General features: G+C 38.5%; 1 protein-coding gene across 11 annotated transcripts in view; it reads right to left on the bottom strand.

The window, feature by feature from the left end:
* Positions 1–345: 345 nt before the first annotated feature.
* Positions 346–26,963, bottom strand: part of LOC128866713 (uncharacterized) — a 276,476-nt gene continuing 249,858 nt past the window's right edge. For all 11 annotated transcript variants that reach the window (XM_054107629.1, XM_054107635.1, XM_054107638.1 and 8 more), the window contains 5 exons: positions 24,140–24,256; positions 15,725–15,970; positions 9,047–9,229; positions 5,496–5,621; positions 346–564 (listed from right to left, as the gene is read on the bottom strand). In XM_054107629.1, coding sequence (XP_053963604.1) covers positions 361–564; positions 5,496–5,621; positions 9,047–9,229; positions 15,725–15,970; positions 24,140–24,256 — 876 coding nt within the window. In that variant the 3' untranslated portion in view covers positions 346–360. The remainder of the gene's footprint in view (positions 565–5,495; positions 5,622–9,046; positions 9,230–15,724; positions 15,971–24,139; positions 24,257–26,963) is intronic.

The raw sequence follows: 26,963 nt of genomic DNA, 5'->3' as shown, positions 1-26,963 counted from the left end.
GCTGATGCAAATATTTCTTAGGTGTAAATTTTTTGGATTCAAAATGACTTTGTGCTCGTAGTACCTCCAAATGAATTATTTAGTAGCACATAAAAGTGAATGCATGCAAGTTTATTATACTAATATATTTTTTATAATCTGTGTTTTCTTTCAAAAATGCCTTGCACTCAGCCACAGACGCAGTTAAGGTTTGCTTGGCAGAAAAATTTGACCTGTTTGGTTAATCATATCCACATTTTATTTTTCCTTCCGCAGAAAAATTTGGCCTGTTTGATTAATCATATCCCCACTATATTTTTCTTTCCGCACGTAGTTTGCGGTATACGCCTGCAATCTTCCCTTCATATGACGCCTTTAAATTTATATGCAATATTTCTTCAGCTTTCCATTTAAAAATCTGAGTATGCGCTCACTTACCTGTGCTTTAATGGCAGAAAAATGTAACTGCTTGGCGCGCAAATCAAACTTCTTTAAAGACAAATCCTCCTGCATCTCGTTGACCTTGTTGAACAGTTGTCCCTCGATGCCACGCTGCTGCGTGCGATTCAAACCATCCACCGTGTCCTTGGGAGATAGACAAGCGTTTAGAACAATAAATAGAGTCGAATATATAATAATATATATAATAATAAAAAAGAGGTTGTCTGTAAAGTCGGTTTACTGACGATAGTGTAACGTGACAACGTCATAAGAAAATTTGATGGAATGGTTGCAATTTTCAAAACAAAATTTTAATTTTATTTGTTTGATAGATATTTTGTATGGATATAGAGGGGGAGGTAAATGGAATTGCAATGGAATAGGTCAAGTTGCATTTACACAAACGTGAAAAATGACGAAACATTTATCAAATTCATGAAATATATCTTCAATTTCAATTGTGCATCAGACGTTAATAAGTCAACAACACTAAGAGGCACCATCATCGATTTGCCTTTTTCAAGACACTTTACATTCGAAACACTCCCTTTCATTTCCTACCTTTTCTATCATCGTCCTATTCTCAACAGAGAAATGGTTCATTACCATGCACACAGGAAGAAGGCATATGCAAATACAAGTATGTGAATTTATATACAAATGCGCATATACATACATATAAATACATATATATGCTCACTCAAGTAGGACAGAGCCAGATGTCGAACGTTGCCGAACGCGGGGGCCGATTGAGTTCAAGCACATTAGTTTACATTTGCTTGCGTACGGAATAGATTCGTATATTTGATATGTCCATATGACTTGCATGCATCTTTACATATAGATTTGTTCTTTTTGAAAATTGCGCGAAATTGTATATGTATATGCATGTTTATATACATATATGTATGTATTAGTATACAACATATCTTATAAGGTATGTGGTAAATATTACCATACATTTTTTCCTTCATATATAATAAAAAAATTAATAATAATAACATTTAAACAACAGGTATTATTAACAAACTTGGTTTTATTTTAAATTCTTCAAGTAAATCAAATTAATAATAATCAATAAGAAGGCATATGCAAATACAAATACGTGAATTTATATATGTACATATGCGCATATACATACATATATACGCTCACTTAAGTAGGAGAGAGCAAGATGTCGAACGTTGCCGTTCGTTTGCTTTGTTTGTTTTGTCGTTCGTTCCGCGCTTTCGCTTGCAGTTCATTCAATGCAATGAGCAAGGTAACACTAATGAGCAAGGTAACGACACATTTTTTCGTGCGTGCAGCCTGTTAAATCGAATTATAAGACGTTATCATGTCAAAAAATGTTTCCAATCTTCACAGTTTTAAAATACCTATTCACACACACCCTGCGACGGAATATTCGAAATGGCACATCAACCTTTTGACTAATTTTTACTATATTTATTTATATATTTATTTTTTTTTGTTTTCGTGAATGCTAATTAATTTTGCAGCTCTTTGTCTGACAAACACTATATAAATACAATTTTAAAAATGTATGCAAAAATCAAGCAACTACTAAAAACTACAAACTGCAAGCTTTCCATCCCACTTCCACGGTTTCTTATTAGAATAACTAAAACGATTTTTGGTATGCAGTCATATTGCTAATTAAATTTAAATCCAATAAAACTTGAGTTTGAAGTTGCTGCAAATCGTGTTGATTTTTTATAATTTGTTTCCTCATAATTTCCTTCATAAACATAAAGAATGCACGACATCGCTGCAGTAAGCGATTGAGGTTGCGCATACGCAGTGGCAGCCGAAGCGCCCAAACAGACGAAGACTACATGAAAGCATACCAACAGCAGGAGATAGATTTTAAATGGGGCATTTGACTAAATTTATTATTATTACTTGTTTTTTCTTGACAATTAATTGAACAAAACCTAATTAATGTAACGTTACAATTTAGTGATTTTCCTAGTCGGAACTTAGTGCGGAGACGCAATCGTGATAAATGATTTGATTTTAGATAAATAATAAAAATCTCTCATAAAGTTCAGATAAAAACAATGAGTTCGGACAAAAGAATTTTCAAAAGTTTGTCATTATTTTCAAGGACTTTAACCGCTTCTATTTAAAAACATAAAATGAATGTTACTTCTTTTTTTCAACGTATTTGAAGATTTATCTATAACTTGTCAGTTAGAGTGTTAACAACTTCACAGTCACCCTCGGGCGAGAAGTGCACATCAAAGCTGTAAACACCCTGAACTATTCCACCACTATTTTACTCTGCAGGTCAATGATTTTCAAGAGGGATTTTGTTTTACACATAAGCTCCCATTGGTGCAAAAATTGGGCATTGATCTGGAGACAAAGCTCACCACTTCCTTCATGATTATGTGCATGAGATAAATTTCGTATTAAGACTAAGATCTCAGACACGCCTAATGCTAACCCAACAGGCAAAATACTTAGGTGTTATCTTAGATCCCAAACTCAGCTGGAGGTCCAACGTAGAGTACAGGGTTAAAAAGGTTAAAAAATGAGGTCTCCAACCAAAACTCTCCAATTGGTCCTACACAACCATTGTAAGACCAATTCTAACATGTGCGGCACTAGTCTGGTGGCCCGCAACAGAAAATAAATACAACCAAATCAAGCTAACCTAGATACAAAGAACAGAGTGTATCTTAACCAAAACAGCGCTTAGCACCATTCCTTCTGAAGCGCTCAATGTACTAACTCATCTATTACCATTAGACTTACATATAAAATGGATCGCTACTTGCAGCGCGGAGAGACACAGAGTCATAAGAAGCTGGACTACAAGGTCGTACGGCCACAGCAAGATCCTCCTTCAGGGACGCTCGCTGCTCAAAAACAGATAAGACTACACAGTCCCTGACCTTAACTTGAAGAAAGGCTTTACGGTACGTTTTCCACCAAGAGCCGAACGGATCAAAGGGAAAGTGATTGGAAGATACGTCATTGAAATATAGACTGACGATTCTAAGATAAACTTTGGTATGGGAACTGGCTTCCATTCGAAGCTACTCAACCTATCTCAGTCAATTCGTCTTCCTGACTATGGCAGCGTGTTCCAGGCAGAACTCTTATCCATCAGAGAAGCACGAAAATCTCTAAAACTCTAGAAGGAAGTTGGTGCAAGAGTAGCTATCTTTTCAGACAGTCAAAAGCAAAAAACACATGGCGGTCGTATAAAATTCAAAGGAGGAATCACCTGTTCGAATGCTCTCTACCAAACATTTCACGCATCACTGCAACCCTCACAGGTCATTGGAAGGTAGGGGATCATGCAGTCAGACTCAACATCCCCTTCAATCCCATCTGCAGAAGCTGTCAAGTGGAAGAGGTGGAAGTCTTTCCACTACTTATGTTAGCTAGGTTACGACTGCACTCTTTTAGGAAGCTTACAGCAAATTAGTGAGATCTTCAAACATCGACATAAAGAATTTGCTCCTATACCTGGATCTCACAAAGTGGATCAGACTTAGAAACACAAAATGGAAACAAGAGCCAGACATCATACGAAAACAGTGGTAGTAAAACGGTGCTGGTCAATAATTAGGATTATTTCAGTAGAAATACTCAACCACTTCAACAACAGCAACAAGATTACAAGTCTCTTGAGAGACATGCCCATTACATGCAGAAAAAGCCCCTTGGTTGCGTAATTTTTATGACTGAAACATGATTTGTTAGGGACTTTGTCTACCTAGGATCTAGCATTAACCAAAACAACAATGTCAACTCAGAGATTCGGCAAAGAATAACTCTTCGCAATAGATGTCACTTTGGGCTGGATAAGCAATTTAAAAGCAGAGCGCTCTCCCGACGCACGAAGAAAACGCCCCATCAATCACTCATCCTCCCGGTCTTACTGTCTGGCTGAGTCCTGGATATAGAGGAGCTTTTGAGAAAAAAATTCTTCGCAAGATCTATGTTCCGATTTGCGTTAATGATGCATAACCACGAGCTGTACGAATTGTATGCCGACATCGATGTAGTGAAACGCATTAAAGTTCAGTGGCTAGCCGGCACAGATCATGTTAAGTGAATGTACAATAACGCTCCCGCAAAGGAAGGTACTCTTTGCGAAATGTACTGCAGGAGATCGCAAAAGTGGACGTTCTCATCTATGTTGGAAAGACCAAGTCGAAGTCGTCGTCGACCGCTTTGGTGTTTCTAAATGACTTCAACGCGCAATGCAATTAGCACAACATTTTAGTAGCGGCCAAGACTGACCATCGGTTATAGTTGCCAGATAAGTAAGTAAGTAAGTTTTCAAGAACTGAAAATAAAGTCTACACTACATTCACTAGGGAGTGCTAGAGGATAATGATTTCCAACTTTTGGTTTATTATTTAGAATAAGTTTCTTTCAAGCAAAGAAAAACTTTAGATATGAGATTTTGAAAATAATACTTTATTGGAATAAACTTTTGCTGGCTGAAGCGTCTCAAGAACTTTGTCTATCAAAGGGCTATATATTCTCAAGCGTCTCAAGAACTGCGTATATGAACTGGCTGTATAATTTAACTCTTTTGCAGTATCTTCGTACCCCCTACGTTAGTGATTTGTGTATGCTGATAAATCACTTACGTCCAACGACTTGATAGACAAAATTATATAGCTCTCACAACAGTTCCGCTAGAAGGTGATTATGCCGACTGATTAGTCTTCATAAGACGTAGTTGAGGTGATTATGTGCGACAAAATTCCACACTCCAAATAATGTTTTGTAAGAATTAACATACACTCAATAAAGTATTTGGATGAGATCAGATCAAATATGGTATAAGATGAGCTCTTGTGATGTGATTATGCGACGCGATTTAGCGTTAATTTCCAACCAACTTTAAGGGCGAGAATATCTTTTTTTTTGTACCATTGACACCACTAAAGGTAGCGTAAGAAGCTAATCTTCATGTTTCACGTTCCACCAATTTAAGAAAAAATTATATGCCTCTAAAAGAAACGATTCTGTATGAATGTGTGTATGTGCGTAAAGTTATTGACATGTGTGAATATGTATGGTAAAATATGCAAATATATAAATACCTGTAATAAACGAATTTGCATTTCCAAATCATTCGCCTCCCGCTTTAATGATTCCAGTGCGGGCCGCAGTGCTAGTGTTGAATGGCGATCGAAGACCAGCTCGTTGCGCATCATTGCAACCATTTCCTATGCGAAGAATTTAAAATAAGTTATATTGCGTGAAATGGTGAAATATAAAAAATGAACGGCTTGATGGCTAGGAGATGTGTAAAAGTAATCCTACTGCGTTGAGGTCAATTTTTAACACACATCAGTATCTTGTGTCAATCGCTTCATTTTTTATGAAAAATATTAAGCGGAATACGTTTCTTTATTTAGTATTTGTTTTGAACGATTACTGATTTCTTTTATATAAAAATACGGGCCTCACTTAGTTTTCCTTTGCTTATTGCTATGGCGATTAGATAAAGTATTGTGTTTACTGTTTCCTACTTCACATCATTAAAAAAACTTTGGTTTGTATTGAAGTCTTCTGTAAATTATTTTAAAAACTAAGTATGTCTTCTTAGCTACGCAAAAAAACGAGTTTGAACTATTTTTCAATCTTCTTTTTCTTCTCGACTGGCGCGCTAACCACTTAAGTGACTTGCCGGGCTAAACAAATAATCAATGAAATAACTACAACTTTCTGGATAAGATAGAAAAAATGATTATCTAACAACAACAAATTGTTTAAGCAGTGCAAAAAATTATTAAAAAAGCCAAATAGTAGATTATTTTTTTACTAAAACTATCTTAACCACTGACGCTCGGATTTTTTCTTTAAAAAAACTGCAAACCGAATGCTTTCGGTGTTTTTTTGATTTTGTACAATATTTAAAAATTTATGTTGCTTAAAAATAAAAATCATTAAAAATAAAAGCAAAAATAATTTCATTCTTTCACTATTATATATATAAAATATAAATAAATTAAGAAATACAAATTAGTAGGTTGATTTTGAAAGTGATATGATTGCTTCACTTGTCAAATCTATTAACTAAATTTTTTTAATATTATTAAATTTTAATATCAAAGCACTTGACTCCTCCTCAAAGCTGTTAACTGTACATATTCAAAACAAATTTCTTTAATAATAAATATTAACACCACTATATGACCAAATCTTGTTAGCCATTGAGTAATAAATGATTTATGTCAGAAGCCAATGTAATTAACTCCATACATTTATATCATAATAAAAATCTACTTAATCCGCTCCACTATTTTTCCTCTTCTACGCAGATATCTGTATGTTATTTGCACACACGAACTAAGTACAAGAAAAATAAAATATAAATTAATTGTATTCGAACTGCTACATGTGCAGATACATATAAATTTCAATTTTATTGTGAAGCATTTTTTGTATTTTATTTGACTAGGGAAACATCGCGATCCTGCAGGCATGCAAAATGCTTCGGGATCGCTGTTGGGTGGGAGACATTCATATATTCTCCGTTTTTGTCATCACCGTATTGCAGCTCTCTTCTGGTCAACTCCCGTAAGAAGGAACTCAAACGTCTCGAGCGTGCAGGAAACATCTCCCTTATCTGGGTTCCTGGGCACAGGAATATGGAGGGAAATGAAATTGCCGATGAGCTTGCCAAGAAGGGATCGACAGAATCGGTTTCAGTTGTCCCCATCTCAGACATCGGTGCCCCCTTAACCATTGTTAAAGAGAAACTACACAATTTCTTTCTAAAAAACAGGCAAGACAGATGAAGGACTGTCTCATCGTGTGCTATTTCAAAAACAAAATGCCTCAATACGATATAAACAGAACGCTTAAGGTGATGGGAATCGCCCGCCATTCAATTTCCAAACTCATTGCGGTGTTCACTGGTCACTGGGTGATCGGTACTCATGCGGAGAAGCTTGGAATTCCGTACAACCCCTATTGCAGAAGTTGTGGGGATCCTGCAGAGAAAGAGATTGTTGAACACTTTCTCTGCAAATGTCCGGTTCTGGCGGCTAGGCGCTTGAGATTCCTTAGCGTGTCCTTTGGGTATGCCTTGAAGAAATTCTCCAGCCTAGATCCCTTTTCTCTCCTCCACTACATCAACAGCACTGGATGGCTGCAGGAGGTTTTATCTTCCCTAAAACTTCTTTTTTTTTTTTTTTTGCAGGTCCCCAATATGGTATAAAAACGGTACGTAAGTGCTACTTGAAGTGTATCTGGGGTACTCTTGCCATCTTACCTACCTACAACTATGTCGAAGCCTGCGAGCAGCAGTAGAGTTGGTGTGTTAGGGTATGGTCACAGCAGGGCGAGCGCTGCTCGTTCAAAATCATTAAGCGGTGAAGCCAAAAATAAAAGAACAACGAACGAACAGTTCTTTTTATTTCCCTTCTCCTTTAATTTCTACAATTTCTCTTTAAATATCGAAGGGTTTTAGTATCCCCATAAAAAATAGTAGACATTTTTATTTTGTTTTTAAGGCAAATTTCTTGAAAAAAACTTTTTTTGTTTAAAGCAAATTTTTTGAAATTTTTGAAAAGCATGTTTTATTTTTTTTTTTTTTTAACCCTTTCAATACGGATTTTTTTTTTGAGGGGAAAAAATATTTAACCATGAAAAGTTATTACTAGTGATCTAAGAAGTACCTATGTCCTCTTCTATAAATAAAGAAATTATTTCTAGGAATTGAGAAAATGTCCTGGGAAAACATTGTCCCACCCGTAATGAACACTCAGTAGATCTATAATTGTCGTTTTTCCACTTACTGACCTAGCACGTGCTACGATTTAACTACGACTGCAAAACATGTGTAGAGAAAAATACAAAGTATAACGGGTCATACGGAGCATAATTGATGGTATATCTCGTAAAAAACTGATGCAAAGAAATATTTGGCATTTAGTAAAACGAAAACACTCATTGGGACGTATGTGCCCCGTTAGTATTGAAAGCGTTAAAGCAAATTTTTTGAATATTTTTCATTTTTTTTTAAAGCACATTCTTTTTTGGAAAAGGCTAATTTTTTGAATCAAAATTTTTTTTTTAAAAAGGAAATTTTTTGAAACAATTTTTTTTGTTCTAAAGCAAATTTTTTTTTTTAATTTTTTACACAAAGCAAATTTTTTGAACATTTTTTTTTTGTTTTAAAGCAAATTTTTGTTTTTAAAAGTAAATTTCTTAAAGAAGGAAATTTTTTGAAAAAAAAATTTTTTTAATAGCATGTTGTATTTTTAATTTTGTTTTTAAAAAGCAAATTTTTTGAATATTTTTTTTTTTAAACCAAATTCTTTTTTGAAAAAGGCTAATTTTTTGAATCAAAAAACTTCTTTTAAAAAAGCAAATTCTTCGAATAATTTTTTTTTTCAAACAAATTCTTTTCTGAACAAAGCAAATTTTTTGAAACAAAAACTTTTTTTAAAGCATATTTAAAACTTGAATTCTACAGAAATACTTTTAGAGCCTTTTAAAATACTCGCAGGTGTTTTGCTTTGTTTTTTTAGAAATTTTCCAAGCACTTAGAGTTCAAGCAGCAACGAATATGCAGCCTCATGCCGAATACACATTCAATACTCCCCTAACGTCTAGCAAATACACTCGCATTGGTACTTACATTGAAATCCCCCGTATCGTCAGCTTCGCCCGGTGGTTGTGGCGGCGCAAAAATGCGCTTAGGAACTTTTTGCGCCTGCGATGGCAGCGGCAGAGTGCGTACGAAATTCGTGAGGTCCTGCATGGGCACCACCGAACTGCATTGTATAGTCAATGTGCTGTACCGCTTCGCTTGATCTGTGGCCTGAAAAGTGAATTGTGAAAAGAGAAAGGGTATTTAAAGATACATTTCATGCAAGCTAATTGGGTTGAGTTATGTGGAAATTCGCAAAATTAGTATTATATTTCCTTTGAACAAACATCCATGCACGCATACATACATACATATCTCATTTCTGCGAAATAATGAATTGCCATAATTGAATTAAAACTGATATGGAATTGAGGCGACTATTCACTCAGTCTGTTGTTATATATTTTTCATTTTTAATTACAACCGCAAAATTGTAATGTCCCACACAATGCGGAAATATTTACATTCATATTTGTAACTGTGCTTTTCCATGGTTAACCGACTATTGTGTACGCCAATAATTTGTTTAACCCACCCTTTTACATGCGAACGTCAACTGTGGCCACATTTTCACACATACGCGCACCTACAATTACACACTGGATTACATATTTATAATTAATTCCATGAATTCGCACACGAGTATTTATTTTTCGTTGGAAATGCGTGTGTGGGTCTGTTATATATTTGTATGTATGTGTGCATATATTTCCTTTACAGTTTTTGTGTATAACTTTTTTTGTGCATTGTGCATGCAACAATTAGCTTGAACCTTAACAATACAAATACACAAACACACACACATACGAGAATGCTCATATGCAAATGTCCTACAGAGAAATCCATTAGAGCCTCACTGATGCACTTCGAGTGAGTTTCGGATGACGACTAGTTCGCATTGCTTCACTTTTCCATATGGGACCGCTTCTGAAAAAAGGATATTAGGTTAGGTTAGCCAGGTTGCTTGGCTAAGACAAGACACTCGGTGGCGCTAAGGTCCATTGTGATACTGCAATTGATTTCCATTCCCTAACTAAGTTGCTTAAACCACTTAGAACTTTTCAAGAAGTTAACTAGTCCCTCTCTTATGCGCGATTTAAATCACCGCGTCCAGATGGCATTTATCCAGTGGAACTGCAGAAAGTCGCTGAATATTTAACACACTGGCTACTAGCAATCTTTAGAGGTTGCTTTCTTCACGGTCATACACCTCTTAAGTGGAGACAAGTCGAAATTGTATTCAATCCAAAAGCTGGTAGAAACTCACATACTCCCCGAAAAGACTTAATATCGATATCTCTTTCTTCTTTCCTTCTAAAAACTTTAGAGAGGTTAATAGAATTTCACTTAAGCCTAACTTTAGCTAAAAAATCTTGTCTCTACGTCCCTACACGAAAGGGAAATCGGTAGAGACATCCCTACATAAACTTATTTACACGGCAGAGAGTTCACTGCACAAACAGGAATTTACTTTAGCCGCTTTCCTTGATATTGAAGGGGCCTTTAACAATGTTGAAGAGGAGGCAATCACTACAGCACAAACTGATTTTGTGTCGAACCGGGCTTGGTAGGCTTCATAGACAAAATGCTAAATAGCAGAATCATGGAAGCGAATCTAGAAGAATCGGTACTCAGGAGGTTGGTGAGTAGAGGTTCACCGTAAGGTGGAGTCCCCTCACCGTTTTATGGAACGCAGTTGTAAATAAACTTCTGTTAATACTAGAATCGGTGGGTTGTAAGGTGATAGCCTACGCCGCTGATGTTGTTATTGCTGTCTCTGGTCAATTTGTATCTACATTAAGAGATCTAATACCAAACGCTCTAGACACACTTTCTAGGTGGGCAGAAAAGCATGGTCTAGGAGTCAAACCAGGCAAAACACAACTCATATTGTTCACTACGAAACACAGAATTCCTCAGCTAAGTACAATTATGCTTAAGGGGGCAGCTCTTGTGATTTTGGAGCAAAATAAAGTACCTGAGACTAACCATAGATAGGAAACTGACTTGGAAGCCAAAAATCTTAGAAAGACTTAGGAAAGCGAACTTTGGACATCATGTTACATCTGTCACCCCTTGATCTCTTCTGCAAACATTCAGCGGCCGGTTCCACTTTAAGTCTCAGCACAAGCTCACACTTGTTGACTCTCACACATGGACATTCAACTATCTGAGACTCCTATACGGATATACCCACTGATTATGTTTATCCACCTCCTATGATCTGCTTCGGTTTGAAAGGAATTTCTCAGTGAAAATCCCTTCTAGACTAGAATGGCTTGAGGAAGATCCATCAGCCAACACACCCGTTCGGATATACGCGGATGGATCTAAAATGGATGCTGGTGTAGGATAAGTTTTATATTGCGAAGGGCTTTTTACCAATGAATCTTTGAAACTACCGGATCACTATAGTGTTTTTCAAGCGGAAATAAATGCTATTCACGAAGCCTTGAGAACGTTAGAGATAAAAAGAACATCATCAAAAGATAATGCATTCTATCAGACAGCCAAGCTGCCCTACGGGCTCTAGATACATACCAAATAACATCAAGGAGTGCCTTATATTGTTGTCAAACTCTTAATGAGATGACTAAACAGTATCGTATTATCTGATGCTGGGTTCCAGGCTACGGAGATATACCATGGAACTTTAGGGCTGACCAACTTGCAAGAGAAGGTATCTGTATGTCAAACATAAATAATTTTATTTGGTTTACCTCTCGCAACTTGTAAGCTTCTTGTTATGGGCCCACTAATCAATTTTGTAAGTCAAAGACGGATTAGTACCAATACCTGTGAATTTCCTGGCTAAACATGGCCAAGTCTAACTTTGTGTTTATCCAAGAATATGGTAAAGTTGAGTAGACTTCAAATTAGGACCACAGTAGGGGTCCTCTCAGGACATTGTCTCATAGGAAATCACGCAAGGAGATTAGGCATTTATATGCATGATTTCTGTCGTAGCTGTAGGAATGCGGAGGAGTTGGAAACAATTCAGCCGCTTTTGTGCACATGCCCGGCTCTAGTCAGCAGCAGGAACCGATATTTGAGATCCTCCTGTTTAATAAATATGGATAATCTATATACCTTAGGTATCAGCAACCTTTTACGCTTTATCCAAAGCTCAGGATGGTCCAGTCTGGAAAGGAAAATGTAGATCAGCTCCTGCGCTTCACAACGGATCCATTTCGTGATCTAAGTGGCATCCCTGTTTCTCTATGCGATGCGGCTGCCCAACCAAACTTTATTTAACAGCCTCAATTTCTTCTTCATCTACACAACTTCTGCAGAAATCATTGTGGGGCACATCCATTCTACTGGTTAGGATGTAGTGGTCCTCTATAGCACCTGTGAGGACGCTGATAGTTGATCTATTAAATCCACGCAGTCATTTTGTACTTTTAAAATTCAGTTTGGAGACGCTGCAACTTTTATCGGTTACACTAAAGTCAATCAGTGTGTACAGTTCGTATAGAGGAATGGTTATATCCTCTGGCACTCCCTGAAGCTCAAGCTCAGAGCCTTTCCTGGAACACTCATCCGATCTCTTACTTCCACTTACTCAAGAGTGACCGGAAATCCAACAAAGTGTAATTTTGTGTTGTTGGATAAGGGAGAAATATGAGGAGATAAAAGCAAAGTTGGATGCTGTCTATGGGGACGCTTCGTCCTCTATGACCACAGTTAGATATTGGTTCAACTAATTTAAACGTGGTCGAACATCCGTGTTCGAGGAGAAGCATCCAGGACGCCCGGCAGACGTGGTTCCCGAAGAAATCATTCAAAAAGCCCACGACATGATGCTCGCTGATCTACGATCGAAAGTGCGCGAAGGAGTGGAGATCATAAGTGTAATCATAGGTGTGGCGACTTGAACGGCAATTAATATTTTACATGACAAGTAGGCGATCAAAATATTGTCAGCGCGATGGGTGCCGCGATTGCTCGCAAGCAACAACAAGAGCATGCGGATGTTCGAAGCGCTGTTTGGCGCAATTTAAGCGAGGTCCGAAGACGTTTGTGCGTCGAGTTGTCACCATTGATGAAACCTTGGCGCATCATCACACATCAGAAACGAAATAACAATTAAAACAATGGATTTCTCCCGGTGAATCTTCTCCAAAGAAGGCAAAGACAGTCCCTCATAGGCCAGAGAAGTCATGGTGACGATTTTTTTGGGATGCGAACAGCGCCATTCTCATGGATTTTTTAGAATCAGAAAGAGCGATAACTGCACAATACTACAGTGAGTTATTGAACCGCCTTCACACAAAAAAAATTGAAGAAGACACGGCCGCATTTGGCGAAAAAGAAGGTGATGGTTCACTACTATAACGCACCAGCACAGCCATCCGGAGTAGTCGCGACCAAATTGCGTCAATTGCGCTATGAATTGCTGCCGCACCTCCCACATTCACCCGATCTGGCTCTCTGGGACTTTTTCTTGTTCCCCAGCATGAAAAAATGGCACGGGGGGGAAAAATAGTTCAAAGGAAGAAGTCGTTGCCGAAGCAGAGACGTATTTTTGAGAGTTAGACCAATCCTATTTGTTAGAGGCGTTCAAAAAATAGATGGTGCGTTTGGAGAAATATATCTTTCTAAAAGGGGGCTATGTTGAAAAATAAAAAAAAAAAATTTTTTAAATGGTGTCTTAATTTCTAACACGAGTACTTATTATAAGTCAAAGAAAAAGAAGATATCAACCCGAAATAAAAAAACCCACTATGGATCAAACCTCACAAGTTACACTCAAATCCAAATGGGTAGAATATAAATATATTTAAGTGAATTCAAAAACCTCGAATCAGTAACTTTATGAACCCATATCTTAGTTTTTTTTTTAAACTTTGGTAGTATCTCATCTAGAGGCAAATGTCACTACCAGCCGCATGAGCAAAGAAGGACGAAATCAGTGACATCAGACTACTTACAAGCCAAACATTTTGTTCAGCAGCTCATGTTTTCCCTGCTAGGTGTATATAAGTATGTACATCAGCGTATTTGAATGCACAAATAAATAACAGAAACAATGCAAATGCATATGATTACTTAATAAAGTGGTTGAATAGTTTATGTCGCGCATTGAGTTCACTTCTACAAGGCAAGTGAAAGATTTATTGCCACCCCACGCGCTGGCCAACACGACACTTCAATATGTGCGGTGAAATAAAAACCAAAAATAAATAAATAATAAATGAGTTGATAAAACGGTAAAGTATTAAAGAAGGACGAATTCAGTGCGGATCGCACTTTATATACCCGCACACAGTTTGGCAAATTTTATTTGGGCTGGCTGTTAACTTTTAGAATCAAGCAAACTTGACGAGTCAACGGAGATTACAGCTTGTGACTTCAGAGGGTAGGGCACGGCAATTTAATGTTAACATATAAAAAGTGCACGATAATTTACACCTGCACGTTGGTTTCGACACGGTCAGGGCTTTTGCCTAGGTGTAACCAATAGACCGCCTGGAAGATCAACGAAACGATAGATTGAGTTCTGAACGTTTGGGTCTCAAAACGACTATGTACACAATTTAGTTATCGAATATGGTTAGGTTGACCCGGCTGACTGAAAACTATCATACTGACCTATTAGTCCTTAATTTTACCAGATGCAGCTAGACCTTTTCGTTTCTTTGTAGTAAACATCTTGTAATACGTCTGCGCCTTTTGCAAGTCTCATTAAGCACTCGACGTCGACATTATCAGCGACACCAATCGCGCTGTATGCTCAGTATACCCCAGTTCAAAGAGAGAGGCGAGCAATGTGGGTCTTGCGGTGAATGAGATCAAACGGCAAATAACTCGTACCAACAGATGTTACTTTGAGCTCAGTAGGCAATTGAGAAGTAGAACTCTCTCTCTCTCAAAATACTAAACTGATACTCTACAACAGCAGATGAACAAGTTTTGAAAGGCTTCGAGTGAAAAATTCTACTTAAGATCTTTGGTCCCCTCCGCGTTAGTGTGGAGTATCATGCACGATAGTTCAGCGAGCTTTATTAGCTACAGGCTTGATCCGTCGAATATCTTCAGCCATTTCGATGACTCTTTGGGCCCATTCCAATCGACTAGGCTTGTCCGCAGGCAACAATCTTTGCGTCAATTGAATCTTATACAAGAATAAATGCAAATCAATGCGGATAATTCGTTGTAAAGTCGTCCGAGCAATGCCCAACTGCTGAGAACGGCGATTTTGGGATGTCCTTGGCGACGTCGCAACACTGCTCGGTTTTGATTTGGCCTCTTTGGATTAGAAAGAGCATCACCAGTCGTAAATATTTTATATGGAAGAAAATGCACAACATCTCAGCGAACGAAACAAAAACGACAAAAATCAACCAGAATTTTTAGCTACTTAAAACTTACTAATTATTGAACTAATATTAAATGAGTATAAAACGGCATACCCAGAAAAAGTTGGAATTTTCCATCTTTTTCATTTTCTGCGTTTGAAATTTAAATTGCTTCTGACACTTTGTAACTTTGACTTATACTTTTCTTACCTTAAAAATATATAAAAAAGAATTTTTTCGATTACAAATCGTTACAACTTGGTAATTCGTCACGCTACTATTATTTTGAGCACCTCTGTAAGTCCGCATTTATACTCGTTTTTAATACACTACTTCTTCCTAAGCTGCCCCTTGAACTACTCACCTTGTTCGCAATTATATCGGCACCCTGTAGTATCGATTCGGCGATAATACTGCATAAATCATTGTGTATCTCTTCCAATTCTTGCATCAATTGCGGCACCGTCTCACAATGATGGGTCTCCAGCATGGCATTGGTGGCATGCAACTGTTGCACGTACGCATTGTGTGCATCAATGTATTCGGTGAGTGAGAGTTGTGTGGGATTTTGACGATGCGACTTATAACATTGTTTATAATCCAAACGACACTGCAATGAAACAACAAAAAATTGCAATGAAATGGCTGCGAATGCAAAGCGAGAAGAGAATGGCTGCGAAAAAGGAAATAATCATTAATTTATTTAAACAATGAAAGAGTTTAAATGACGAATGCAGTTACAGTTTTTGATTGTCACACTTCGCAAACAGTTGTTTTATTTCAAATAGGTAATAAACGGGTGCGCAATTCTGGCTTCCTTCACGTACGATTGAGCACTTTGAGTTGAACTGGGCGTATGAGTGATATTTTATTGCATGGCAAAGGACTTTTCTGAGCGCATGCAAAGCACTTGCTGATTTATAGCTTATTTTCAGCGCGCCTTGCAAAAATTCTCTTCAAATGTTTGCTGTATCGAAGCGCATGAACTCTCACTTCTATGACGTAGTTAAAGGGAAAAGGGAAGGAATCAATGTTTTTTTTGCTTAAAAGTGAGTCGTACCTTAAAAATGGCACACTGAAAAGAATGAGGAAGGAAAAAAGTCTAAGTATTTTTATTTCAGGGTTTCGGTGCGGCTCCTCTTCGTTCTATGCGAATCACACCGAAGACACTGCGCGAAATTAAATTTTTCTAGTCGTCCGGGCTCATAACTCGAACAAATCTTTACCGATTGACTTAAAATTTTAGCTGTATATTTTACAATATGTTAATGGGGTAGGGATCTTAATGGAGTAGGGGATGTTAATGGAGTAGTGAAGCGATTAAAAAGCCTCTCCTATTCAACAGTCAACATCTCCTACACGCTGGTACATCCTGTCGATAACAAGCGAGACACCGACGACCGAATATGGGCGGTATAACCCTATAACCACTTGGCTTGGAACTCCAGCCCCACTGACGTAGGGCTGACAACCTACTCAGCGGAAACTTATTGTCATGAAAGCTACACAAAAGCCCCGGATAATAACCTAAAACAACGTAGACGACCGGATAAATAGAAAAAGGAAAAATGAATTGAAATTCGGTTCTTGGAATATAAGGACCATGCTGCAAGCTGGCAAAATGAACGAAATAGCGACGAAACTAGCAAAGTGTAGAATGGATATCGTGGCCCTGCAGGAAATAAGGTGGAAGGACTCTGGGAAAATCAGTAAAAAAAGAATGTGACTTGTGGTATAGTGGCAAGGAAAACAAAACGGACAAAAACGGCACAGGATTCTGTATCAACGCAAACATAAGACGTAAGATACTTAGTTTCGAACCAGTGAACGACAGACTTTGCAAATTACGCATCAAAGGACCTTTCAACAACCTAACGTTAATATCAGCATATGCGCCAACCGAAGACGCAAGCGAAAATGAGAAAGACCGATTTTACACGAAACTATAAGAATTTTACAACAAAATAAATAAACATGACACAACGCTGATCTTAGGAGATTTTAATGCAACAATAGGCAACGAAAGTTGCAACGTCTTGATGGGGATGTATGCGATTTAGCAATACAAGGCAACGGTCTTGACTGGGTTAACATGGCAAACTCCAGGGATCTATCCTTGTCACTTGCTTTATCCAAGTCGTCACACAGCCCCCTGGATTTGATCCTGTCTTTTCCTTGACCATCATGGATAGCTGCTGAGCACCCGCCGGACAGTGAACGAATGTCCCCCCAGGACATTAAATTTGGGTTGTGCGCTGGGTTTGGGACCCGCCACGGAAAACAAAAAACAACCAGTAAAGACCGCAATAGCCGCGAATAATGAACCCCCTACTATTCTCTACCTGCAGACGCAGGCGGACATTGGACACATATATCCCGCTCTATGCGAGCTGCCGCTGAAAAAACCAGTGGGTTCCAACGCCCACCTAAACGAAACCAATGGTACGACGAAGAGTGTCGCAAAGCTACTGCAGCGAAGAACGCAGCTTACAAAAGAACTCTGCAGTCAGTTGCAACGCCGGCCGTGCGAGATAACTATAGGGAAAAGAGATCGGAAGAGAGGCGCCTCCTCAGACGCAAAACACGAGAACAGGAGAAGCGTGAGCGTGAGCTGCTAGAGGAATACAGGGGCAGGAATGATGCTCGAAAATTCCATCAACAAGTCAAGCGCCTGACACAAGGTTTCAAGACCGGAGCATCAGCCTGCAGAGATAAAAACGGAAATCTGGTTATGGATACACAGTCCACACTAGGCATATGGAGGGAACACTTCTGCAATTTACTTGCTGGCGATGACGCACACAATTCCGACCCAGTTGAAGATGACCCGATACCGCCAATCGACGATAATTTGGACGTTCCACCACCTAGTCATGCCGAAGTCAGAGTTGCCATTCAGCGGCTCAAGAATAACAAAGCGGCTGGCGCTGACGGCTTGCCCGCTGAATTGTTCAAGACTGGCGGCGATGTGCTCATAGGGAGCATGCATCGGCTCATCTGCAAAATATGGCTAGCAGAAAGCATGCCCGACGATTGGAATCTCAGTGTTCTTTGTCCTGTACTAAAGAAGAGTGACTCGACGATCTGCACCAACTACCGGGGCATCAGTCTTCTAACCATCGCTTACAAGGTCCTGTCTAGCGTCCTATGTGGAAGACTTAAGCCGTTTGCCAACACACTGATCGGGCCTTATCAGTGCGGCTTCAGAAGTGGTAAGTCCACCATCGACCAGATTTTCACATTACGCCAAATCTTGGAAAAGACCCATGAAAAGCAAGTCGACACCCATCATCTCTTTGTCGACTATAAAGCTGCGTTCGATAGCCCGATAAGGGATTGCCTGTACGCCACCATGTCTGAGTTCGGTATACCAGCGAAGCTCATACGGCTTTGCAGACACAAACAACCAGCTCCGTCAAGGTAGGAAATAACCTCTCCGAGCCATTCAGTACCGTTCGAGGTTTCAGACAAGGCGATCCGCTGTCATGCAACTTCTTCAACTTCGTAATGGAAGGGGTGCTCCGAAAAGCAGGTGTGCATCGTAATGGCACTATTTTTTACAAATGTGTCCAGCTCCTTGCGTACGCCGATGACATTGATATTATCGGCCGCTGTAAGCGAGATGTCACGGCTGCGTTTTCTGCTATCGAGAAGGAATCATCACGAGTGGGTCTGGCAGGGAACGAGGGTAAAACGAAGTATATGTTGTCTACAACGCGGAACACACGGCGTGTAGGAACGCACGTCATTGTGGACAACTATACTTTCGAAGTTGTGGCAGAGTTTGTTTATCTTGGCACCGCTGTTAACAACAACAACGATATCAGCCTGGAGATCAAACGGAGAATCACTCTTGCTAATAGGTGTTACTATGGGCTAAGTAAGCAATTGAGTAGTCGAGCCCTCTCCCGCATGACCAAACTGACACTTTACAAGACGCTCATCATACCCCTGTTGCTTTATGGCGCAGAGGCATGGGTAGTATCACAAAGCGATGCAGCCGCTCTTGGGGTGTTCGAGAGAAAAGTTCTTCGTAAGATCTTCGGTCCTGTGTGCGTTGGCGAAGACTACCGTTCAAGAATGAACCACGAGCTGTATGAGCTCTACGCCGACATTGACGTAGTTCAACGCATCGCCATCCAACGCCTGCGTTGGCTAGGGCATGTCGTGCGTATGAATGAAGAAGCCCCAGCAAAGAAGGTCTTCGAGGGCGAAGTCCAAGGGAGCCGACGCAGAGGAAGACCATTGCTCCGGTGGAAAGACCAGGTGGAGGAAACCCTATGCTCGCTTGGTGTACAGAATTGGAGAAGGCGCGCGCGGAGCAGAGGCGCCTGGAGAGAGCTAGTGAGGTCGGCCGTGACTCGGTGGCGGGTTGTTATGGCCACCTAAGAAGAAGAAGATACGTCTTGACGTTGTTCCACAAATCGGGGACCTACAGTTTCAAGACGACTCCGAACGGCAGATATACGTATTTTATGAGGAGCTGTTTTTTATGGCAGAAATACACTCGGAGGTTTGCCTTTGGCTGCCGAGGGGTGACCGCTATTAGAAAAATGTTTTTCTTAATTTTGGTTTTTCACCGAGATTCGAACCTACGTTCTCTATGTGAATTCCGAATGGTAATCACGCACCAACCCATTCGGCTACGGCGGCCGAAGGGGACAAAAACATTCGACAGTATAATGGAATGCTTAAAGAACTCAATCACAATCGTAGCGGATTCTATACTTGGACGCGAAGTTCAAATTAAAAACTCAGAATGGTTCGATAAAGAATGCGAGAGGAGGATTGACCTAAAAAATGAAGCGAGGAAGAAGTGGTTGCTGAAGAAAACTCGTGTCGCTGAAGAAACATACATTGAAAAAAGGCACGCAGCAACGAAAATGTGCCAAAGAAAGAAAAGAGATTCCATGAAAAAGGAGATAGAGAACCTGTGCATAAATTTCAATGACAAGGAAACCCGCAAATTTTATAGCAAAGTTAAGGCAAAAAAGCGCGGATTTCAGCCAAGGGCAAATATATGCAAGAACAAAAATGGTGATATACTTACGGAAGAGCAGGAGATAGTAGAAAGGTGGGTCGAGTACTTTAGAGAGCTTTTGAATGCTGGTGAAATTAGTACTTTTACAGATATTAACATACTTCATGCGAACAACGACACAGTTCTAGACCACCCTGACGAACAACCACCTACATTACAATAAATACTAGATGCCGTCAACTATATGAAAAACTTCAAAGCGCCTGGAGAGGACAATATAACAGCTAAGCTCTTAAAAAACGCAAGTACTAGTTACATTGAAAGAATGCATCACCTGACCACAATGATCTGGAACAATGAAACACTGCCAGGCGAATGGAACACAGCAATATTATTGTACTATACTCCCCATTCACAAGAAAGGCGATAAATTGAACTGCAAAAACTATCGCGGGATTTCTCTACTCAACACAACGTATAAAATCTTCCATGAAAATCGGTTGCAAAACAAAAAAAACTGTGAAATCTGCTCGGTAAAGATGCTGTAACTCCGTCAATTTTACACTGAGTGGCCTGAAACTTTGACATAGCTATATCCTTTCAGTAGAATTGTTATCACTCGCTCAGCTTTACCCTGATTGGCCTGAAATTGCGGCACGTAATTGTGGAAGCGTCAGCCTTTCTAAATATGCATCTGAGATATTTCTGTTTTATAGCCATGATCATACAAAATTTCGATAGTTCAGTATTGTCTAGATTAATTCTTTCCTCTTCATATCGAAAACTTAGCAACTCTTTCACCAAGTGTTAAACAAATTACTTACAGAAAGCGAATTGTGCAACTGAATTCTGAGGCGCTCATATGGAACGTCAGATACTACGAATAAACGCATTCACATTATTTACGCAAAACCCAAAGAACAGCACTCGTTTGCCTGAGTGTCCATAAAAGTTATGTAATTTACGATGTCATCCACCTGCTTTTAAGCTGATAAATTGTGGCATTTTCAATGTTAGTGTCTGCTGTTTGTTGCTGCTATAAATGCGTTGTAAGCCTGTCTAAGCTGCACTCATGCGAACGCTCGTCAAGTTTGCTTGTACACATACATATGCATGCATAATAATATTTACCCTGCAATCAAACCCATTGGTTCTGACTGTCAGTGCGGTAGCCACTAAGATAACCAGTAATCAGGTTGCTCTGCAGCTGTTTTTTTTTTGAATGATAGCAACTAATTGGGCCAGGGGTTGTATCAGTATTATAGCAGTTAGTGAACTCGCCAACCTCTGCATCAGAGTTGCACAAGTTAGCGAATTAGGTATTAAATATTAATGTCATAGCAGTTAGTGAACTAGTTCAAAAGAGACGAAAAAGGAAATAACTGCCGCGATATTTATATTTATCTAGTCCTCTTTTCGCGCATCCTTAACGTTTGAAGATTTCCTATTTTATAGAAGAATATTTGTTTTGCATATATATCAAATTTGTCCTTTTTCAACTTGTTTAAAACTAGGCCCTCTCGAACTAGTATCACTTGCTCCTTGAAACACCAGTTTATGAAGCTGAATTTTGCTGTATAGTTGTGCTTTTCACTACAGGATTGTAAGATACTGATGTTAGTTTGGCAAAAACATCCAACTAGCGAGTTTGATACCAGTACAAAACTAGTCTCACTCGAACTAGTATCACTTCCTCCTTGAAATACCAGTTTATTATACTGAATTTTGCTGTATAGTTGCGCTTTTCACTACAGAGTTGTAACAAAATGATATTAGTTTGAAATACACTTAAAACTAGTGGTTTTGAGACTAGTACCAAACTAGTCACTTTCGAACTAGTATCACTTCCTCCTTGAAATACCAGTTTATTAAGCTGAATTTTGCTGTGTAGTTGCGCTTTTCACTACAGTTTTGTAACAAAATAATGTTAGTTTGACATACACTTCAGACTAGTGACTTTCAGACTAGTACCAAACTAGTCACTTTCAAACCAATATCACTTCCTGCATCAAACACCATCCTCCATCAACATCATGAATCAGAATTTCGCTGAGTATTAAATATGTTAGCAGTATTACTATAGCAAATACCCACTTTTAATTGGTACAATTTCCATCAGATACCATTTCATAAACTTAAGTATTTTCACTGAATAGTTGCGCTTTACACAGCAGGGTTATAACAAAATGATGCTAGATTTGACATAAACATCCAACTAGTACTTTTGGGACTAGTTTAGAACTAGTTTCTCTCGAATCAGCATCACTTTCTCCATCAAACAGCAGCTCTTGAATCAAAATTTGCTTAGTTTTTGAGTTTTTCCCCGCCTCGATGTAATAAAATAATATTTGTGTTGCATCCACTTCTAATTGGGTACTTTCCAACTCGTACTGTTCCAGTTACAATAGAACTTGTATGACTTCCACCAGATACTAGTTCATAAACTAGAGTATTTACATTGAGGAGCTTCATACTACAGCCAGCCATTCAATTTCCAAACTCATTGCGGTGTTCACTGGTCACTGGGTGATCAGTACTCTTGCGGAGAAGTTTGGAATTCCGTACAACCCCTATTGCAGAAGCTGTGGGGATCCTGCAGAGAAAGAGACTGTTGAACACTTTCTCTGCAAATGTCCGGCTCTGGCGGCTAGGCGCTTGAGATTCCTTAGCGTGCCCTTTGGGGATGACTTGAAGAAATTCTCCAGCCTAGATCTTTTTTCTCTCCTCCACTACATCAACAGCACTGGATGGCTGTAGACGGTCTTATCTCGTCCCTTAATCCTTTCACAGGTAGTGGTCCACTCTATGGTATCAAAACGGCACGTAAGTGCTACTTGAAGTGTGCCTGTGGTACTCTTGCCATTTTACCTACCTGCCTACAGCCTAGTCAAAGGAATATAATAGTAATAAAATAGTAATACACCTCAAATGGGACAAATGCAACTAGTGCAATTCTAGTTACACTCGAAATAGTATGACTTTCAGCCAGTAACAGTTCATGAACTAACGTGTTTCCTGGGTAGTTTAGCTTTGCACTGTACCCTACATATGTATGTATAGCGTATTTGTAAAGAAAAACCTGGTTTACATACATACGGACAAAGATATCTATGCAAACGTCCTGCTAAGCCGTGTCGTTGCAAGAGTCACCTGTGCAAGTTTTCTGCTTCAAAGCTGATTTTAGTTCCCTTCATATCAGCTTTACTTTGTTCTACAAGAGTATTATTTATTTATTTCTTTTTTTTTTTTTTATATTTTCCTCCTTTGTTCGCAATTCTTCTCATGCTTTATTTATCCTTACGAAGGCAGCTCGGCAAGCACAAGGAAATGCCCAACAGCATCGTTGCAGTACGTGACGCGTTAATGTATCGAGCCAGACATGCAGGTGAGCTTGCAGGAAAACGCCCTACGACTGTAACGGGTTTCTTAAATAATTGTATGTGCATATGTTTACATGCATATTTATCCGCATATATGAAAAGGGAGCAGTGCATTTGTCGGCATGAATATTTTAGCGCCACATTAAAGTATTGAAACTTTATATATTTTACTTTTCGTTATTATTTTATTTTATTTTTTTTATTTTCATTTTTATTTTTTATTTCAATTTTTATTTATTATTTCAATTTTTACTTTGGGCCGCTTTTTCTTCCTACAAAGTTCATTTCACCTCCTCAGCTGTGGTCTGGTTATGCCCGCCGTTAAGTATTGTGTGGTTTTATTCATTATTTCATGTACTTTATTATTATTATTTCCAAGGGGTCATTTCATACATTTCCCCTTCACTCAACTACTCACCTTCGACAGCTTCTCATCAGTCTTTGCGATAATAGTCTCAAAAGACTCCCTGTGTGTGAAAATTTTCCGACTTTGAACTTTACGATGAAAGGATTTATCGAGCATTGGACGTGACACCTGCAAAGGAAATTGAAAAATTAATCAGTGGAAAATTAATTAGCTCGTACTTTAAATATTCAGATTTAAAAAAAAAATGCAAGATCATTTTCATTTTCTCATTACAATGTGTTGTGATTAAGACGAAATCACCCTCAACGCGGTAAGTCCTACTGCATCCTCAGGGCAACAATGTAACAAAGCTAATTTTTGTTTACAGCTGTCAGACACTTGTTGCATGTTTCACTGTTGCTGGCAGTTACCTATAAAGTTTTATTATTATCAGCAATTAGCAGGGAATATAAAAGGTGAAATGCCAGCGCATTGCTGCTGGCAGCACAGGTAGCGTGGGAGTTTTGATACGCGTTCGCAGTAGTGTTGTTGTTATTATTATAGTGTATGTAATTGTGCAAACATAATGGTTGTTTGTAACCGCCTAAAGAAATCGAGATGCGGGTAGATACATAAACTGTACGATATTAAATAGTTATAGCCCCGGCGCTTATTGACAAGTTTGGCAATTTTTTTTTGTTTGCACTTATTTAATTTTAACAATTTTTTTTTTAATTCAACAAATTTTCATCAAAATTTCACATTTTAATCAGATATTTTAAGGGGGAAGTCCATGTAGAAGCCTCAAAATCGATGTTGTTTTAAATATATTTTTAAAGGTGATAAAATAAGGCAAAGTGATCTCCTACGCGAGTGGAGTAATTATAACCATCCCTACTCCTTAGTTAATCCTAAGCGTGTTAAACCAGGTTTTAGTGATTCAATCCCAACGAATATGGTCACACCATACATACGCCTTCGACTAGGCCACACAATACTTACACACGCCCATATACTTCAAGGCATTCCACCCAATCTATGCCCGTTTTGCAACTCCACCCTGAGTATAAATCACCTTCTGTCTTCATGCCTTAACCTTGTATCGACTAAACATCATTGCTTTCGCAAATTGACCCTCTTGAAATATTAAAAAACCCAACCGAAGCCAACATAACTACATTATATCACTGCCTCAAAGATACTGATCTACTTTGTCGGATCTAATTAAGCCATAATCAACCTGCCAGCCGAAAATCTCCGATGCTACCTATAAAATTATAAAACAAGTATAAAATCAATTAGAAAATAAGCCTTTGAAAAAAAGTCAGAATTAAGGCTTTTTATTGACATTTTTAACCCCCAAAAAGTGATTTATCAACGAGAAATATCTGAAATTTTAGGTTTATCCTTCCGATAGTAGCGTGCAGAAAGGCCTCACCAAACTTCAAACAAATCGGTAGATAACTTTTTGAGTCACAACACAAGCAGTTTTTGAAAATACAGTTTCGCGATAAATGAGTTTAAAGTTTGAGGTACAGGAGCGCGCGGACCGCTCTCTACATAGTTAATGGGCTATAGAAGCTATAACACCGCGTTACACACATTCTGTCCTATGAACCAAATATACTTTTTCGGAAAGGGGATAAAAAATAAAAATACACGTGTATCGGCGATTTTCATGTACACGTCACAATTTTTTTTTTTTTTTTTTTGAATTTTATAACTTTAAACGAACAATTCTTGTATGCATATCTGTATAGCCACACGATCTCAGGATTAGCTTAACGGATTTGAATGAAATTGGGCACACAGATAGTGTACCACATTTCTAGACTTTTCACCTAGATGTTGCCACTGACAATGTTTCACAGGGTTGCCACCTGTTCGAAATTAAAAAAAAAATTGCATGAGATATGCCGATGTCGGTATCAAAAGAAAGGTATTTCACTCCGCATTACAATAGAGATATGAAACCTCGAATTTTTTTATTAATTTTATTATATTAAAATTAAAAATTGTTACATTAAAAATTTTAATGCTTTTAAAGAAACTTCGGCCTTTTATTTTTTCGTTTGTAAGCATTTGTGTCAGTATCGCGACAAATAGACCAACAGTATTCACCAAGCATATGCGTAATGTCTTGTCCTTTAAAGCGCTTTTCAATAGCCGCAATGTACTGATGGAACCTTTCGCCCTGTTCATCGCTACAAGCTTCTAAATCACCAGGGAAACAATCTAAATGATTGTGAAGGAAATGGATCTTTAGCGACATTAATATGCCCATTTCGCCATATGCCGAAATCATTTCTGCAACAATATTTTTATAATATAATTGTCAGCTCGTTTGTTGCCAAGAAACTGCTAATAACGGCAACTGTGCCTTTCCATGCACGTTGTTCGATAGCATTCAATTTTGATGAAAATTCATAACTAGCAACTATTTTTTTTATCTGCGGACCACTGAAAACACCTTAAATTATACATATCATTAAAAAAATAAAGTTACTAAAAGCCTTCGTAAAAAAATACCTGCATGTATATTTGCTCCGCTCAGTTTCGGAAAAATATTGCGCAAACTTGCAATCGCCTCGCCCTTACGATCCAGTTTTTTAACAAAATTTGATACGATTCCGAGCTTAATGTGTTGTGATGGCAAAATGATTTGAAATGGTAGATTTTCTATACTTTCCACGCCTAATTTGCAGCATGTTCGCGGCTTCCACTTAAATTCAGTGTAATGCTGATCTCTTTTGCGACCTTCCCATGTACACAAAAAGCACTGGTGGGTTGGAAATCCACGCTTAACACCCATTAGTAATCCGACCACTTTTAGATCGCAGCATATTTTCCAATTATGCTCTTGGTAGTTTATCAGCTGTAATATTAATTCCATGCC

Source organism: Anastrepha ludens, chromosome 6, assembly GCF_028408465.1.
Source record: "Anastrepha ludens isolate Willacy chromosome 6, idAnaLude1.1, whole genome shotgun sequence".
Classification (NCBI taxonomy): Eukaryota; Metazoa; Arthropoda; class Insecta; order Diptera; family Tephritidae; genus Anastrepha; species Anastrepha ludens.
Note: the sequence above shows the minus strand (reverse complement) of the source record. Positions and strands in the feature narration are given on the sequence as shown.